Source organism: Athene noctua, chromosome 1 (assembly GCF_965140245.1).
Source record: "Athene noctua chromosome 1, bAthNoc1.hap1.1, whole genome shotgun sequence".
Lineage (NCBI taxonomy): Eukaryota > Metazoa > Chordata > Aves > Strigiformes > Strigidae > Athene > Athene noctua.
This window is the reverse complement of record NC_134037.1, coordinates 104,848,639-104,868,043: the sequence shown is the minus strand read 5'-3', so window position 1 is coordinate 104,868,043 and position 19,405 is coordinate 104,848,639. Positions and strand designations below refer to the sequence as shown.

The following is a 19,405-nucleotide window of genomic DNA, read 5'->3' as shown; positions in this document are numbered from 1 at the left end:
TGGAAGCTCTGACAGAACTTTCAAGGCTTTATTCTTTCCTGCACTTGATTCACTAAACTTCCATTTTTTCCATGTTATTTTAGCAAATTAAAATGATGCTTACAACACAGGCAACGTGCTGCTGTGTTAAAGAAGCCAGCAATGGGGATTGAGACACCTGAACAAACCAATCATTTGGTACCCTTCCCATTCATACTAAAAAACCCAGTGTAAGGGGATGTGCAGTTAATGGGAGATTATTATTTAGATTCTTGGATATAAAATAATACTTCCACATGTAACAGCCTGTATCAGCAGAAGATTTGTTGATCTGAAGTTAATATCAGGAGCCAGACACTGAACACTTAAATAAAAAGAGAGGTAAAAGAGCAGTTAACCAAGTTAAAAAAGCAGTTAAGCAAGTAGGAGATCTGGGAATCACAGAACAGATTCTTTCCCTCTGTAACTGCTCCCAAGAAATTGACGAGAAAAAAATCCAAAAGGATGAAGTATCAGTCATCCCCATTACTACTTTTAGCCTTCACAATCTGAATCTAAATTAATTAAAAAGGATCCAAGCTATGCTCCTCAGAACTAAAATCTTTAGTCGCTTAGTGCCAGACAATGACTAAAGCCACACATATCTTTCAATATCAACAACAGTATCGAAAACAGATTATTTTTTAGCACAGGATCAAAAGAATACAGAACACTTCCCTTCAGAATGAAAAAAATCAAAGCAGTTCCCAACCACAATTAATAATTTTCCACTCCCCTGCTTTGTCTCTGAAAAAAAACCACAAACCCATCAGTAATCTGATGTGGATACACAGACTTGTGAAAAAGGCAATCTTCCTTCAAAATATCAAATGCATTTACACTGTATTTCACGTGGTACTCAGCAGACCTTCTAAATAGAGGAACTCTGAAACACCACCCAGTACTGAGAGCGGATTCTCACTAAGCTTTCATCGTTTAATTTATGAAGTGCAGTAGCAGGAAAGCAAAATACAGAAAGCAGCTGATTTTTCTGTGCACCCATCAATCAACAGTGCACTCACCTAAGTATTTCAACAACTGGATTGTCAATAGAGATTATGATTTGTCTGCTGTTGAAAAAGCTTCCAGGAAGACAAATAAAACAATGCATAATACTAAGCAGATTTAGCTATTTTATAGCTACATCCTGTTTTTCTAAGTTCCATATAGTTTCTAAACTCTACACTGAAATGAGTGTTTGGGTGTGCCTGTATGCCAGAGAATATGCAAACACACATATATGTAACAAAAGAAATATGCCTATCTCCTGTCACTGGAACTATAGATATATTAGTCAGTATTTTAAACAAATCCACAACATTGCTTTTGAATACCGCTATTGCAACCTGCTTTCACAGTAGTCCACCATGTATTCAGTTGTCAACATCTTTAGAAAGTTCAGACAGACGTTTTCAGTTACTGTTCTCTGCAGAAAATCACTGGCAGCCTAATTTGTGGTTATTTATGATAAGGCAGCAACAGCAGAGGGAGGTGAAGTCATTGTAAGGGTTAAACAGCTGAACTCTCAGAAGCCATGGACAAGGATCAGGAAGCTGAAACCAGTTCTGGGACAAATTCAGAGTGTTCTCACCACAGAGGTGCAACCTGGGCCATGGAGTGACACTGGTTTCCCTACAGTACAGTGTTTACATTGTTCAGCTATATTTTCCTGTCTAGAAGGAACTCATTTGCAATGAAAATCCCCATTAGATGTCTGTTGCTCTTTCCTCTGTCACTGCTCAGGTTTTAGAGCACTATAGGATTATTGTCCAATATGCAAACCTGAGACTATACAGATTAGGATTCACCACAGCTCTGCCTGGTATTTTCTTCCTCTATTTCAAGTATATTAATTTGCATCAATTGTAGGGCACAACAACAAAATTAGAAAGCTGGGTAGAAAGAATGTGTTTCTTCTTTCAGCTCCATCCTTCCCTCACGCTGGTCATTACCGGACTGGCAGACTGAGTGATCCTGTGTGAGCCAACAAACATTAGCGAGAGCAGCACTGTACCCAGGAGTGAAACTGCAATGAAATTGCAGAGCAGCTTCTGGAGGCTGATGCTTGAGAAAGTAGCACTGGCTCATGTTCAATAAATGACATTTCTTCTACTAAGGATTAGTTTTTTAAAAAATGGTACAAACTCTACCCAAATGGTAGTTGATTAGACTGTGGCTGTCATGAGAAGCACAGGGGTGTCTCAGGCCTGCCACTGTGGTGCTGTTCCCACCCTCAGGGCTTGGGGAACTCCTGATCATCTCTCCAGTGGGCTCCTGAAGTCAGGGCAGGATCTGATCTGAGGGACATTTTAAATTGTGAGATACGAGAGATCTGTTTAAACACTGGCCCTTAATAATAATCCTGGAAGAGCAACAGCCAAACATCTCCTTTCGTGACTCCATTTCTTTTACTAGGTAAAAAGGAGAAGAATAGTTCAAAGCCTGAAGAAAGAGCTGAACATCACAAACCAACCAGACCCTTCCATCAGCTGTAAGGGCGCACGGCAAAAGGACGCCAGCATTCTGGCCACATGCTTTTAACTTACAACTCTGGGCATTTCGGAGAGCGTTCAAAATTATTTAGGACAGCAAACTAGATTTTACAGCAATTACAATGTAAACCTTGGGCAAACAGGAAAATGAAGAACAGATCCAACTAATGCATCTTCCAGGGATGTAACACAGTATCACTATGGCAACAATCAGGTTAGCATGAGAAGAACAATACCAGAGCACCAAAGACATTTTTACAGGGACCTTCACAATCAGAATAGAAAGCCAGATACAAATGTCTTTCATTTGTTACAGATAGCTGACACCGACAAAACACATCCTGTGCAATCCCCCTACTAGGAATTCTGATGAGGCATTTTGATTTTTTTCCTGCTGCATGCTTGATTTACATATAGGTTGGAAATTAAGTTTTCAATACAGCTTTCAAAACCCTTTATGAATTGACCTGAAGTCACATCAGTTTGCAATGGGATGTAGAATATTAAGTCCCATTTTCAAGTGACTGAGGTATTAATCTATGTAATTTAAGAACTCTTGATAATCTTAACCTATATTATCCCCTACACAAAAAAGCTAAGATTAACTACTACTACAATACATACTCATTACTGAAAAATAACAGGCATTGTAATCTTTCAAAATGCAAACATTTCACACTTACTGAAATCTAAAGGTTTATAAAATACAAACATGGCCAAGTGGGAAAATATGTAATTACTAAAGTCTCAATCTTTTCTTTTAGTGATGATATTTACTTACTTCATTGTAACATGTTTAAATTTGTCTGGTTAAGATTAGACAGCTTTCTAAAGATAGATGTTTTTTCCACACTCTCCTCCAAGTGGGACACTTTTCAAGGCATCAGATTAAAATAGAAAAACAATTACTGAGACAAATAAAACACACCAGTTTTTGGTTTTTTTCTATCATCTACTACCAGTGTGTTTTCACATCCATGCTTCTACTTAAGAAAGTTATTTTTTTTTTAATTGCTACAATTCCACATGTGATCTTAAAATAATTTGAAGATACAAAACCTTATCAGAGATAATTTAGCTTTTATGAGCAGCTTTGCTGATATACTGACAGAAGATGAGGCAATCAAAATGCATCCTTTAAGATGGGCCTCTTTCAGTCTTCCTGGAAGATGCCTCTAGGCATCGTGCCACAAGGATTGTTTTAATTACCTAAATACTTGAGTTAACAACTAGAGATGTTTAAGAAAAAGTCACAAGATCTACTGATCCAACCCCAACCACAGATATATCTAGTTACTGAAGGGTATCTTGTATATAAAGTTTTTGTTCTTCTGAACTGTATGGATTATTCTTTTCAGACTCAAGACAAATGCTGAACTTCTTTAAAAATCTTTGTTAGACTGGTGAGCAGATTATTTATTCTCATAAACTGTGTTCTAACAGACAATGTGTAAGGAAGGCAGAATAATGGTGTGTATATATATGTAAATAGACAAAAACCACTCCACTTTGACTGTAAAACTAACTGACTTCAAGCTTCATTAGAGAAGCAATTGTTATACTTTGAAAGTTCAACTTGGAACGAAAGTATGGTCTTATTTTAAGTTAAGGAATCTTTTTCAAAGAGTAGAACACATCATTACCCACCTTTGCTGAAAGGAGAAACCACATCTTTCTGATAGAAGAATGACGTGAAAAAGCCTCTCTGCTGTGCAACTTGGAGTCTTAAGGCACTACTGCTCACGTATAGTAGCTTGATTTTCCTAGTACCCGGCCTGAGTCAGCAAGCACAAGTAATAAGAATTATTGGAAAGTAATTTCTGTTGTTGGGTAATGAATGATTTAGTTGATGTCATCCTTTTTTCTTGCACAGAATCGTTCTGTGCTACTGAGCAAACCCAGTTAGACCTTTGAAATCCACAAGTACAAGCTTGTTGTGGTGATCTTGTGTAATTAATCATCCTAAATTCAAGTGCACTATCATGAACTAGATGGGGTTATTTTCTGATACTAATGATATCAGAATCTTAAATGCTACATCCAGGTGAGTTATCTTCCTTTGGGATCTCAAATAGGATTTTTCTTGAATGAAAAGGGGCTAACTCAGGGTGCTCTATGCAGAATTTTTTTTTTTGATACCTGACCATTTCTCTAACATATCCACTCTCATTACATCAGGTACAAGCCTGCAACAATTTTCATCTAAAGCAACACATTTAAGGCCAGGCATTGTCAAGGTGAAGGGTGACCTGCAGAGAATCAGCAGACAGCCATTACTGGTAGAGCAAACACAGTTTGTTGCTATAGTGTCCTTCCTGGCCAGATAAGAGTGCCCACGCCCAGCTTCCTGAGGATTACTGGCTGGCCAAGGGCCATTTTGCAGAGGTGAAGATTAATGTTGTAAGAACTTCAGCTATGGTCAAAGCCAGAGCATACTGGGAAGTGCAAAAAGATGAACTGGCAGATGCTTAGTTTTAGGGAAAACAGACAGGCCTCCCTGGGTTTGTTTGGATCAGGTCTCACCCTGCTTTTCACAATGTTATTCCTTCTGGAAGAAGGGATACCAAGACACAGTGCACTGGTTGTGTGCACCGAATGCACCTTATATCTGGGTTTATATTTGGTTTTGCATTTACAAATGAAGTCACTGCTTCAATAGCGCTTGCCTCATTTTTCCTGGAATCTAATATTTTTAGATACTTAGGTGAGTTTAGTTTCCATTTGTATAATAACCTTCAGTACACAGAAAAAAGGCAACAATGAACTACATGCCAACATGTAGGCTGTTTTTCCCATGGTTTAATTCTTAACAGATTTATGAAGAATTATTTACAGAAAATTCTACAGAACATCAATTATATCTGCTCATTATCATTCCACAAGTTTAAGTGACTATTGATATTAGTAAATATTCAAGAACAAGCTCTGCAGAACCCATATATTGTTAATCACTGGATAAGAGAAAATGGTGCCCTCCATATAGTTCCGATATTTATTTCACAAACTGGTTTTTGATTGTCAGTTATTCTGAGTTGTGATTAAGTCCACACAGATTTACTGCACCTTACAATTTTCTTTTTGCTCATCTTGCTCAGGCAGTCCTTGTTCATTTAGAGAATTCTTGGCTTTGTGCATCACACGACTCTCCCTGATGTTATCAGAGGCAGTTTTTGTGGATTGCTTATATGGGCAAAGTGTTGACCTTGAAGTAGATTTCATTGGTGGAAGAGCTGCTACTGCTTGGGACTGCCATTCGTCATTTATCTGTAAAGACAAATAAAAATGTCCTATTTTACTGGTAATGGAAAACCATATTAGCTTTCTACAGTGCATCAAAATACTTACTCCAAAAGACTAAATAACGGGAATTTGCAAAAACATATACATACACGTTGAAAACAGAAAAAATTATTTTGAAGACATTTATCACTTTGAATATACAATACAGTGAGACCTGATATCAATTGTTTTGGTGGTGTGTAAAATGGAATATCTGCTACACAGCTGGCAAGCTATTTGCCAGGATCAGAAAAAAGATATATCAGGAACAGACAGTACTCTTAATCTGTTTACTAAAGTACCAGGGATTGTGTGAGAAGATCTGTATTTCATATTTCATGTAGATATTCTGCAAACATAAAACATAGTTGTCAATTTTTTTGCTGACATCTGGACAGAAACCACTGCTTTCACATTTTAACTGATGTGCAAAGCACTCAATTTAAATTCTACATTAAATTCACATAGGAAAGTGAATAAATTTGTGTATGAAAATGACAGGGCACATTTTAAACACCCTGAGAAATTTGCAACAGTTTGAAAGGAGGTGTCTGAAATGGAGTACATAAGTACCTGTCAAAAGGAAGGAAACAAGGTTTATTTCACTTTCAAAATAAGACACACTGTTTACTGTATTAATATAAAGCACGAAGCTACACGTTTTGATGGTTTCAACAAACGTTGAAACAATAGTATGAGCAATACCTCCAGAAATTCCCAGATGTACATCATCTTGAAATAAGCCACACACATACATCCAGTAAACTCCAAGAAAAGGTGGCACAAATTCCTGGAACTAATGACTTTTGCATATTTACACTTGGGGGGAAAAAAAACCCCAACCCTGAAATCTTGATTTCTTGTATATATTTGAAGGTAGGGATTAACTTGTCCTTAGACCTAGACAATACAAGCTTAGGCAAAGAGAAGGACTGTTTGGAAAATCCCCCCCCCAGTTAAATTAAAAACAAATTATTACTGATTACTTGTTATTTGCTGTAACATTGACTATGGTCACTGAGAGCCTACAAGCAGCTTACACCATCATGGCAGGTGATTACTACACAACCTTCTGCAGCTTCCTTTCTTTTTTGCACTGCTGAGTTGGTTTTTTTTACAAGCAACACCCTCCATTTTCTTCTAAAGTTACAGGAAAACATACATAAATGAGTATAAATAAAATTTATTGGCACCACTTAATGAAACAGTAATAAAACACAGACCTCCAGGCAATATCTGTAAGAAGCAGCAAATTTTGGCAAGTAAGGTAACTAACCCTTGAAACAACATACACTAATTCAGTGGATTCACTCTCACTTCAATACAGATTTCCTATTGCTATAGCTCAGAACAAATTATGGCTCTGATCTGACCCATCTTCCCAATGGTGCTTTCTGGCCTCAAAACTATACATCCACCAAACTATGTGGCTCTTGCCTTTACTTACTCTTGGTATTTTGCCAATATTCTTCATGTGCTAACACAAAATAACTGCATTAAAAAAAAAAAAACAAAAAAAAAACCCAAAAAAACAAACCCAAAAGTTGCACTCTTGCTTTATGGCTTCACTCCTGGCTGTGCAGCACAATCCACTGATTGCCAAGAGAATGCTTTTGTGTAACCTGGCAAACGAAGAATTTTTATCTACTGGCATATTTCTATGGAGACCTCATATAAAGAGGTATCAATCTATAATAACGATTCTCTTATTGCTCAGCTGGAGATAGCATGGTTAAAAACTTTGGAGGAGACTTCAGACAACAAAAGGTTTATTTCTGTCCTAAAGCTGGAACATTTTTCTATAATCTGCAAAGCATTTGCATCAGCTTATAAAGAACACCTTATTCTGATGTACTCTGAAATACTCAGCAATGTGTCATATTACTGAGAACACTTGTAAAGTTAATGTAAACTTCAGTTACTTTCAAAACCTAACTCTAGTATTTATTTGCTTTGATAACCTTAAAATCTGGTAAGCACTAACATTAAAGTCGGTATTCTTTACCATCTAAGTGTTCGCTTTTTACATGTTTAACCACCTCTCAAAGATCTGTAGTTATTTTATAGCATCTTGAATCTGGAATTCCAAGAAACGTTGTAGCAGAAAACAAGACTCAACTGAGACTCCAAGAAGTAAATTATTTTGCCATTTACTTTTTCCTGTAACCTAAAAAACTACAGCATTATAAGAAATTGAAAATATACATCTAATTTCTATTTCTCCGTGGGTTTCCCTATGGAGTCACAAATTACAACACAGGAACAATTTGCAGATTGTTAGCATGGTCAAGACCTCTCATGTTTTAGTGATTCAGTATTTATGATCTTATCTTCACTGTATTGCTGAGAAGCATAAAGAATGATGGTAAGTCCCCAAACTTACTTGGCAAGATGAATACATTTAGTGAATGTGTTAGTTTTCCTGATGACTTCCATACCCAGATAATTTTTTATAGTTACCTTTTGTGGTTTGCTGCCACCAGGTGTCGAACAGGAGAGCTCACCAAGATTATCTGGTCCTGATTTTTGTACATCTTGTGTAGGCAGAGACAATTTCTCACTTGAGGAAGCCAGACGAGGACTGGTTCTTAGATTTAGGGTTGTTCTACGTAGGATGTAAGGGCTAACCTTTCCAGTGGGGATATCAGCAAACCCTGAAAAACACGCAGCTTCTATTAAAAACAGCTAAATAAGCTACACTTTCTCAAAGAGATCTTCTTTTTTCAAAACAGGGATAAAAATAGCTGATTAAAATAAATAATTTGTTCTGTTGAAGAAAATGGATCAAAAAGATTGCTGAACAGATCTTGTGTATTCCAAAATTCATATGCAAGCCCTGGAAACTGCAGACAAGGTACAACAGTAGTTCTATAGCAAAGTTTTTCAAAGAAGTGTTTGGTCTTTTTCTTTACAGGTACATTATTATCTGAAGAATAATTTCAGTCTGAAAACATGTACTGATTTTACTAGAACACAATCAGAACACGTTACCATGACATACTCGTGATTTTTCATATTTTTCTCTAAGTAGAACTATTTCGTCTATTATCTCTCTAGCCTAGAAGTAAAACATTAACTGGCACATACGTCCTCAGAACAGGTATACTTCCAGAAAAATAACAATGCTGAAAAGAAAATGAAATGCAAATAATGTGTAGACCTAGAAAGCCTGACTTTTGCAAGTGATCACTGATGTTGAGGCAATTCAATATCCCTATGGCTTGTCTGTTAACGATTGCAATTGCAATTATTAAAGGGGTATTTTAATAGGTAGTTGAACGTACAATATATTTTTCAAGCTCTGATTTGTGCAATCGTCTCAGTTATTTTCTGCTACAGTCAACCCTTATATGGAATATCAGGCCACCTAATTTCATTGCATTCATAGTAGAATGAAACTGAACTCTCACAAAGATGGTAATACATTACTGGTGTGGGCAAGACAGTTTAAACTCAGGGAATTTTAATGGAATAAATGTATTTCCAATTAACACAATTACTGATTCTGGTATCAAAAGAAATAAAAGCAGACAAATAAGCAAACATTTGAGGAAAACACCTCAGCTTCCCTCCAGACACCTTTCCTCTCCAGTTTCTAGTCTCCAATTGTCTCTCCACAAGCAACACCTTCAGTGAGGTGATGGGAGTGCAGGAGATTAGGGTCAGATCCTGCTCCTTGTTTTTAATTCAATTGTTTTGGCACGAAGGAACTGACAGGCTGTAGTCCCTCTGGGGTCATATCTCTTCCTCAGTCTCCTCTCAGACGCCCCTTGGGCTGCCCTCCAGCTCTTGCTCAGGCCACCACTGCACCCCTCAGCCCCATGCCCCGCTCGGTATGATACTTTGCTTCAGCATTACTCCTGTCCCTCCAGCCACAGCACTGTCTTTCTCTCACCTCAGCATTTACTGCCCCTTCTTACTCACATTTTCAGAGGCATGACAGACACCTCTGACCATTTTGGCACACAGCTTTGTCTTTTGGGCCAGCTGGACACAACCACGTCCGGCACAGAGCAGCCCTGACCTCCTTCCTCAGAGTCTCCCTGCAGCCTTCACCACCAACCACTTGCCTATCAGACCCCACAGAGCTATTAGGCACCTCTTTGACCTCATAAGGGGTAATACGGAAGGACCTGTGGCGATATGGAGGGAGCAAACATGACTCCATCACAGTAGGGTACTCTAGCATTCCAATCTTGTGGCCTTTAAGATTAGATTCGCTCCACATCTATTTTCCTGTAAGTTTCAGTGAATGGGTCAAGTGATGCTTTTAAATGACTAAAACAAGTCTTCTGTCAGAAACTTTGTTGCTGTTACATATCATATGCTTAGCCCCTACTACACGCATCATGAGGAACTACAAAGTTGTGACTGCCCGAACCATTTAACTCTTAGCAGAATGGTAGTTATTAAACCAACATAAACTTATTACGCTAGTCTAACAGCACTGCTCCACAAACACTAACTTTGCGCTAACTGGCGCATCTCCCGTTGACTACTTTCATCTTCCATCATTGTCACCAAAAATGTTTGCATTAGTCACCTACTCACCCAGAATAAAACTAATTCAGTTAAACAAAAGAGAAGAAAATCCACCTGCCATGTTCAGAGAATGTTTGCCTTTATAAAACTCTATACTATAAATACCTTTTTTCACTACTTCTGGAAGGCCATCTGGCTCACCATCTGTGTTCTCCTGACCCAGCAGATTTTGACGGATATCATCCTTCCTTTTTTTTTTGGATGAAGTCTCTGGCACAGGGGATCTTGGTTCTCCATTATCTTTCTTGTTGTCTTCATATCTCCGCCTTTTACTTGAAAGCTTCTTAGTGTCTTCATCTGACCTCATCTCTTTGACAGACTGATTGCTCACTGTTAATGAGTTATCCGAATTCAGCAAAGGAGTGCTGACAGCATCACTCTTTGGCTGTTTCAGCCGAGCACTCAACAAACTGACTTGTGTTTTTAGCATCTCATTTGCTTCCTCTAGTTTATAATATTTAACAATTAGAGAGCAATATTTCTCCAAGTTCTCATTTGCTTCTCTGGTTTTTACTTCTATAGATTCCTGTAATTCTTCCAGTTTTAACTTGTTTTCTTCTGTAATGACATTCTCATCAGAACCTTTCAAAGCAAAATAACATTATTCATATAACTGACATAAAAAAGATGCATATATAAAAATCTATAATGCAATGGTCACACATCTTTCAATTAATTACATATGTTCTATAACTGTGCAACTATAAAAAAGTGACACCGTATAACAAAATCAGTAATATGTTAGACATAATAATGTCTTTGCTAAATGGAGAACAAGCAAGCAAAATTTGAAAAAAATCCTTGACTAGTGCATGGGCAAACATTTTCCCTGTCATTTTGTAACTTCTCAACACTTGAGTTTGTACCCCTAACTTTAAGTATCATTTACAATTCTGTGCATCTCATGAGATGAGCCAAAATATAAAGAACAAAGTAGGAGAATCAGAGGGGAAAGCTTGCTGGAAAACGATAAAAGAACTTTGTATACAATCTTTTGTTATGAAGAAAAACACTTCCCTTCTTCCTGAAGTCAATTTTAACCACAAAAAGTTAATATTTAAAATATGTATTCATAATCCAGAGTTGCCTCTGGTACTTCAGAAGAAAGAAGATTAAGTGGATTTTGAAAATGTTTCACACACACTTGCAGGTGCACTTTACACTAGTTAAGAATCATGCTCTGTATTAGGATTGCATATGCAAAATGGACATTCTAGGGAAAGTTTTGCAAACTACTGCACTGCCAAGAAAGCATTAAGATTGAATCTAGATTCAATTACCTTCTTCCTTATACTTCGATGTAGTTAGATTTTTCTTCTTTAACAGTTCGTCACATTCAACTAGTTGTTTCTGCAACATTTCCTTTTCCTGTTCCACCTGCTTACATGATTGCATCCACAGCTGTACTTTACTGTTGGCAAGTTCATTTTCCTTCTTCAGTTGAACTATAATGTTAATATTATCAGCCTACAAAACAAGGAATGTAGTTATTATGCTAGAAATATGGTTTACATTTAAACATTACAACAAACAGAAGTTCAACTGTTATGCAATATTAGCTGTAGAGCCTGGTTGTAACATATACTTGCTTGCTTCTTTCTGTACAACTTATTACAGCAGCTCCCTTGCTGCAGGAGACATGAAAGTCCTCTTACACAATGGGTACATACAAGGTGATTAACTCAGCAGAAAAACAAGCCTTCAAATACCAATAAGGGAGACTTATTCTCTTCAGATACAATAAATTATGAATGTTCAGATTACTGTTGTCAAGACCAGCATCCTACCTATGAGAAAACTGGATGAACTCTGAGGCAGTAGTCCTTTTTGCACCTGTTATCACTTCACTGATGTGGCATAAGAAAAGTGCTGCTTTCCAGGTAACAGACTTCAAACCAATACTCTAAATTGTAAAGTGCACTCTTCTAGTCTGAGTCTCCTTTATTCTTCTTTTTGTCCCTAATGCATCTTATTACCACAGAAGGAAGATAACCCAGGCCTGCTTTGCACTCTAAATTCCAGTTCAAAAATATTATGCTAAGCAGCAGCAAATCATTCCTTTCCACACACTTCTGCTCTCCTGGGCTGATCCCTGCTCATGTGCTCTGGTACCAACCTGTGTGTAAACACCACACAGTGAGCATGGCTAGAAGCCCTGTACGCTACAGTTACACTACCATGGGTACCAGTTTTTGTCACAGGCACATATCCTATAGTACTATGTCACTGGACTGCTGGTATTAACACCAGAGTGGAGAGCCCTATGGAATAAAGAACTGTTGAGCAAGATGGATGTATTGAAATTCAGTGTTTGCTTGCAAGTAAACTGAATTGACTATGTTTCTTCAAGAGAGCACTTAGAGATACTCATTCCTGAAGTGGGAGTACAGAACTGGAGCCAGCAATCAGACAGAAGCAGGATCAAAAAAAAGTAGATGAGAAAAATGCAAGGGAAATTAATACAAAAATTCACTTATATAGACAATTAAACTCCACCTGTGCTACTAGAAAGCAAACAAAGCACATCTAGAACTGTTCCCAGCTATCAGTTGTTCACAGTATGTGGAGCTCACGTTCTATCATCACTGAGAACAGTTCTGTTGTTTAGAGAGTTATACTCATTAATAATTGTAATGAGAATTGATGAATTATCAAGAATCAAGAGCAACGTATCAAGACTAAGAACAGAACACGGTATCTTTTATCATCAAAGTAATTCACAAACAGCAAATAGAGGCACTCCAAAGTCTCTTTGAGTGTATTCTAACCATGTTATAACCCAGTTGCAATGCTCAGTGTAGACAATAGACCACTGTGTTTAGTATCATATAAACCAATTCTAGGTGATCTCAGTCGTGGCACATGTAATAGAATTTTTCTAATGTAGAACAATGTTTCCTTCGTGCTCCATATTCTCATTAGTGAAACAAAGGCTCTACCAAAGTTAAGCCAAAGCTTTGTCTGGAGTACAGGTTCCCAATCCTAGGTTTATTCTACTACACAGTCCCTTCGGTCTCAGGTAATTGGCAATGCTTACATATTTTTTTCTTACCTTAGTTTTTAGGAGTTCTTCTAAGGTTTGATTAGCTTCCTTAAGGGAATTATTCAGTTGTTCTTTATTTGACTTCAGATTCTCAATTTCCAATTTTTGTGAGCTGATTAGGTTCTCCAGTGAATTCATCTTATCTTGACAGGCCTCAATTTCTACTTCATTCTAGAAAACAAAAATGTACCTAATTACTACGATACTTAAAAGGACACTGAGTTGTATTTTAAAGATGTACTTAAGAGCGTATCACAGCCCACAAGAATTCCACAGCAAATTTGCTTGGTATGTTTTAAGGAGCTTAAAACTAAAAGAGCAATTTGTCTCAAGTATACATTTTGAATACCAGAATCTTGCCTCTAAGTAGTCTGCCATTAGAAGGCCCTTATATTTTACTATAACTTGCTCTTAAATTTACTTTATATTCACAAGAATTAAAATTATTAAGAAATAATTGTAAGTAAATTGTTTGCCTGTGTCCTACTGGATACAAACCCATATTCATACAGATATTTCTGCAGAAAAGATGATGGCTCTTTGTATACTGCATAGCTGAGAAACACATTTCCAAAAAGTTTGCCCTTATATCCTAAAGCAATTAACCTTTCTTCCCCATTCATACCAGAACAATCATTACCTGGACTAAAACATACTGTTGCTTTCCCTTTTTCAAATGTACAGTCATAGATAAATTATGCATACATTTAACACTTACTGAGTTCTGAGGTAAATTCACCTTTCACTGCTTGCTATATGGAAAACAGTTAACACTTTCTGAGTTCCATGGTAAGTATATCTAGAGTTTGGAAATACTGTTAGCAAAGACAATTTCTTTTATAAAATACATAGAATTTAATTAAACACTCACAGTCCCATTCTTCCTATTTTCTGATTTACCTTTTGGTTTGCTTCTGTCAGAGCATCCTGATGCTCCTTCTCTGCTTGAAGTAGTCTGTCTTTGTATTCTGATACTTCTCTTTTCATTTCACTTTCTTTTTCTTGTAGTTCTTTCTGGACCATCCCCAAACTCTTAGTCAGCTCATTTTTTTCTGACATAGTTAGATGCAGCTGAATCTGTAAACAGTAATAGCACATTCTTTGGTATTTAGAATTTGCTCAGTGAAGGAACAGTTGACCCATTAAACTATTTGACTTTACATCTAAAACATCTTTGCATTTCCAAAAACAAGTTGGTAAGAAAAAAGTATTTAACAGTGGCAAAACACACTGTAAGCAAAGAATGGAGATCTAAACACAGAAAGTAGGAGAGGAAGCAAAGGAGGGTCTTTTAAAATTAAACATTATGATCTGAGGGGTATGCCGAGCACAAGTTTGCCAACACTTAAATCAAGCAGCACTCCCAAAAATCAAAGCTTAACCTCTCCAAACTTTGTTCCCTCAGAGTGACTTCAGAGGTTAAGGGTCACTTTCCTCACCCTCTTTAGAATGACAAAGCTTTCTAAGCATTTTCATTTTGATCCACTTTTATATCTCTACTTTTTGGACAGCTAGCCTGTATTTCCATACAGGATTTCGGAAAGTTGTAGAAATCTCTTCTTTTCCCACTCAAAATCCTCAACACTACAACAGAAACAAGCCCCTGTTTAAAAATTCATACATAATGTTAGTAGGTCAGAAGACAGCTTAAGCTGGTTTAGGCACATAATATTGTTCACAAATAAGACCTATAGTCATCTAGATAGTAAAACAGCCTCTAAGAATTAAATATTGATAAATTAAAGACCCTAAAACTATTTTTTCCTTGACTGTCCTGAAAGTACTTTAACACTACTGAAACAGTGAAAGTAGTTTAGTTTTAAAACAAACTTGAGAAATGTTACATTTTTCTATCCAACATCCTCAGTCTGATGATTGAATGTCTGTAGTAGAGAGAATTTCTTGGCACTGAAAGATTTCTAGACACCCACCTGTGGCCTTTATGCCAAGAAAACATAGTTTCAATAGAAGGAAGAGGAAAAAACTATTCACTAATTATTCTGCCTCAAAAGAGAACATTACATTTTTTGAAATTTGGAAGCAAGAACCTCTGGTAACTGTACATTAGCACAGCTCCCTTGACCAACCTCCACATATTTACTGTACTTGAGCATCTGGTCTTGAACACAGAAATACTATATATGAAGTAACTAACTTTGTTTTTTTCTGAATGCTCTTGAATAAGTTGTATTTCTTCAGCAAGCTTGTTTCTTTCCGCAGTAAATTCTTCCTGTAATTTGGAAATCTTCTGTTCAGTATCACTTAGCTTCACTTGCAGCTCAGTACAGCTCTCAGTCAGTTCATTTACCTGAAATTAAATTTTCCAGAATTATTTTTAATATTTGGGTCATGACCTCAAAAAAATTTTCCTATATGCAACAAGCAGTTTTTAAAATGGGTTGTTTTATTGCCATAGCTGGTCCAACTCCAAGCAAGAGTCACAACAGGCTAATGTTTTCACATGGCAAATGTCCAATTGTTGTTTCACTTTCTTTTGAGCTCCCAAAGTACTTATTCTTGATATAAAAACTCACTCACCCAATACTAATTTGTTTTTCCTCTTTTTCTTCTACAGGAAAGAGGAAACTACCCTTCATTATTCAATTACTTAAACTCCTATGCCTACTTTCGAGCAACCTTCCCATTCATCCTACACAGAACAATGCCATGCTTTCCAGCTCTGTAACTTCAATGCAAACTCACGACTGCATTGAAAACATAATTTTAAAAATAGGATGTTTACTGTAAAAGTCTGAGGTTTAAGTTATTTTCGGATATAATTTATTAAGGAAGTGGTAAGCCCTGAGGACACTATCCTTACTCCTAAAAAGGAAACTCTGCCCTAACGGAAACGGTATTACCTTTTTAGATAAAGAGTTCTTCTCACAAAGAGCAGATTCCAGTTCCTTCTCAAGGTCCTTATAAGACACTTTTAGAATATTCAGGATATCCGGAAAGGTTTCATTATCAGATAAATGTTGCTCCTTCAGCTTCAACTCAACCATCAAATTCTGCAGCCTTTTTTTTTCCTGGTGCCAACATTCATGCTCATGTTGCATGTGTGTCAGCTTTAAAGACAGCTCCTCTGTTTCTTTCACCTGCTTTTGAAAAACACTGTTTTCCTGCACCTTTTCATCAAGTTTTTGTTTACAATCCATCAATTCTTGAACAAGTACTTCCCTCATTTGATCCAATTTGATATTTTTATTTTTTATTTCCTGACATTCCTGTAATAGCATTGTTTTATCTTGCTCCAGACAAGCCACCTGATTAATCAAGACTTGCTTTTTTGCTCTAGCATCTGCTTCTTCCTTGCAAGAAAACTCTAATTTTTCACTTATATCTTTGAGGTCAGATTTCAGCAATACCACAATATTTTCAAACTCATCCTTGATTTGCATCTTTTCTTCCTCCTTTTCTTCTAACAGTTTTGCTGTAGTTAAGTTTGAAGACTCTAGTTCAAGGATTCTTTCCTGCTTTTCTTTCAAATCTTTAGCCAAACACTCTTTTTGTGAGGTGAGGACGTCAATTTGTACATTGAAACATTTCAGCTTTTCAGTCATCTCTTCCATCTCTATTGTTAATGTTTCTGCCTCTCCTTTAGCAGTCTCTGACTGAATAATTGCATCTTCTAGATTTTTCTCTGACATTTCTAGTTCCCTTTCAAGCCTCTCTATTTTATCCAGAAGAGAGTCAGCTTTTCGTTCACTCTCTTTCAGCTTTTCAACAACGTGATGTTTTTTCTTCTCATCAGATTCAATTTTTACTTTCAGCTTCTCAATTCCATATCGCATTTGGTCTACTTCCTTCTGGGCTGAACTGAGTCTAGCAGCAAGTTCACCTTTTTCCATTAATAAGCCTTCCAAAGATCTAGAAAGTTTAGAGTTTTCCATTTCTGATGAACTTAACTTACTCTGCATCATTTCTAACTCTCTTATAATCAGCTCTTTCTCCTTCTTCAAATCTGCTACTTCATTTTGAAGTTTTCCTTTTTCTAAGGTGAAAGACACAGCAGCATTTTCCAAACTTTGCAGCTTCTGCAGAAGATGATCTTTTTCATTTGATAATTGATTTACATCAGATTTTGCAGTCTCAAGCAGTGTGGTTTGTGCCCTCACTTCACCCTCTAACCTTCTAATGAATTCAGCAGAATGCACCTTAGTTGACTCTAGCTCTTTTACTTTCTCTTGTAGCTGCTGATACTTCTGATCCAGTTCTTTTTTATTTTCAGACAAAATACTCAGTTCTTCGCCAATATGATTTCTCTCAGCTGTGACTGAAACAATGTGCTGTTGAAAGCTTTTCAGGTTAACTTCCCTCTTCCCTTCTAATGGCTGACATTTTGCCTGAAGCATTTCAATATCATGCTCTATGAACAAGGTATGGTTCTCAATATTAACTTGCTTAGATTTTGGACTCTTCTGTTTATTTTCAGATGCAAAAAATTGTTCATGACAATCTCTTTTGGTCATTTCTATATCATCCAATGTGTCTGCTGCATTAGACAACCTACCTGCATATAACTCCAGCTCAGAATTTATGTTCTCAGGCTCTTTTTTTAACGAGACTACTTTAAAAGACAATTGCTGTTTATTGACAGAGACTGATTCCAGTTGTTCCTTTATGTCACAGTTCTCTTCTTTAACAACTACAGTAGCTTCCTCCAGTCCTGCAAAAGCTGAGCTCTTTGGAGTTGATTGTGCATTCTGAAAGTTCAGCTCTGAGTTCAACCGTTGAACTTTCATTAATAAATCAGCATGGTTTTGGCTCTCTTCTTTCTCATAGATCAGCTTCAAATTTTCAGCAGTCTGTTGTTTTGTCTCCTCCTGAAACATTTCAGTGGTTATTTGATTTTCACAGAAATCCCCTGCACTCAAAAACTTACTACTAGTGGAAAATGACAATACACTGGCATGGTCTGAAGGGCCAGTCGTTTTTCCTGACGTATTTCTACACTCATTTTCTTCAGAAATCTTCTCAGTATAATCTTCCATTAATCTTGCTTCAGCAGTCTCAGTTAAATTTTCACACACAGAGGTATCTTCTACAGACATTTTCTCGATGGGGATTAGTTTAGGTTTACTGCTTTTCAGAGCTGAGTTTCCAATAGGCACCCCCAATTGATAAGGGCTATTGTTTTCTTGTTCAGTGTTCTGCAAGGGTTAAGAATCAATCAATTAAAAAAAGGAAAAGAATATATACAAGAAAAAAACAAGGTGAGTTTTTAAAGTTTTCTTAAGCTAGTAAAGCTCCTCCTCTTATGCTATATAATAAATAAATAGATAGAATCCTTCTCTACTTCAGAAGCTGCTTTCTTATGGAAAAAATTTACACTTATTTATACACATGTGCATTTTTGGCCAAAAGGTTTAAAGATACTGAGGGAGAAATTTCATTTTTTCTTTACTGACAGACTAAGTGCAGGGATATCACATACTTCCATATTTCGGAAAAACAGGTGTCTACATGAGAAAGTGAAAAATTACTAGTACCACTACTGGGGGAAAGGTTTACTGCTCACCTTCTATTAGACACCAGAGAATCTTCAAGGTACACAAGCCCAAATCCTCAAACAATCCCTTTTCCGAATTACCACTGTCAGAGTTGGGCTGACATTTGGCACCATCTGATGCTCTCATTTGTAACAATAAAACTGAGTAACTTTAAAACTTGAGAACTCCCAAAAAACCCCCTGCGTCTGAAGGCAGCACCTGAATGACTTGTACAGAGTATTTAATCTTAAAAAAGCTCCATATACATATGGTAAGGAACAGTATTTCTTTCTTCAAGTGTCTATGTATTGGTATGGATGCTCTATATGAATTGAAAGAAACATATGCAAGTGAAAGATATTCTTCTCTGCAAGGAACAGTTACTCAGGGTTGCACAGTTGGCCAAAATGTAGAGCTTCAAGATGCTCTGACTATGAGAGCAGTGTTAAACTGTAATTTCTGAGTTTATATTGACTGGGCACTGGAGACCACTTGCACAGGACTTAATGGTCAAAACTGAAATTCTCACAAGCAGAATA

General features: G+C 36.9%; 2 protein-coding genes across 2 annotated transcripts in view; one reads left to right on the top strand and one right to left on the bottom strand.

The window, feature by feature from the left end:
- LOC141957671 (spermatogenesis-associated protein 7 homolog) overlaps nt 1-2,559 on the top strand; it is a 38,642-nt gene extending 36,083 nt beyond the window's left edge. Inside the window, exon 10 of the mRNA XM_074899573.1 lies at nt 2,434-2,559. Within this exon, the coding sequence (XP_074755674.1) occupies nt 2,434-2,559 (126 nt within the window). The remainder of the gene's footprint in view (nt 1-2,433) is intronic.
- Nucleotides 2,560-5,492: 2,933 nt separating this feature from the next.
- CENPF (centromere protein F) overlaps nt 5,493-19,405 on the bottom strand; it is a 43,418-nt gene continuing 29,505 nt past the window's right edge. Inside the window, exons 12-19 of the mRNA XM_074926187.1 lie at nt 16,236-18,527; nt 15,530-15,682; nt 14,275-14,451; nt 13,384-13,545; nt 11,612-11,798; nt 10,437-10,913; nt 8,250-8,443; nt 5,493-5,774 (exon numbers count right to left, since the gene is read on the bottom strand). Of these exons, the coding sequence (XP_074782288.1) occupies nt 5,565-5,774; nt 8,250-8,443; nt 10,437-10,913; nt 11,612-11,798; nt 13,384-13,545; nt 14,275-14,451; nt 15,530-15,682; nt 16,236-18,527 (3,852 nt within the window). The 3' untranslated portion in view covers nt 5,493-5,564. The remainder of the gene's footprint in view (nt 5,775-8,249; nt 8,444-10,436; nt 10,914-11,611; nt 11,799-13,383; nt 13,546-14,274; nt 14,452-15,529; nt 15,683-16,235; nt 18,528-19,405) is intronic.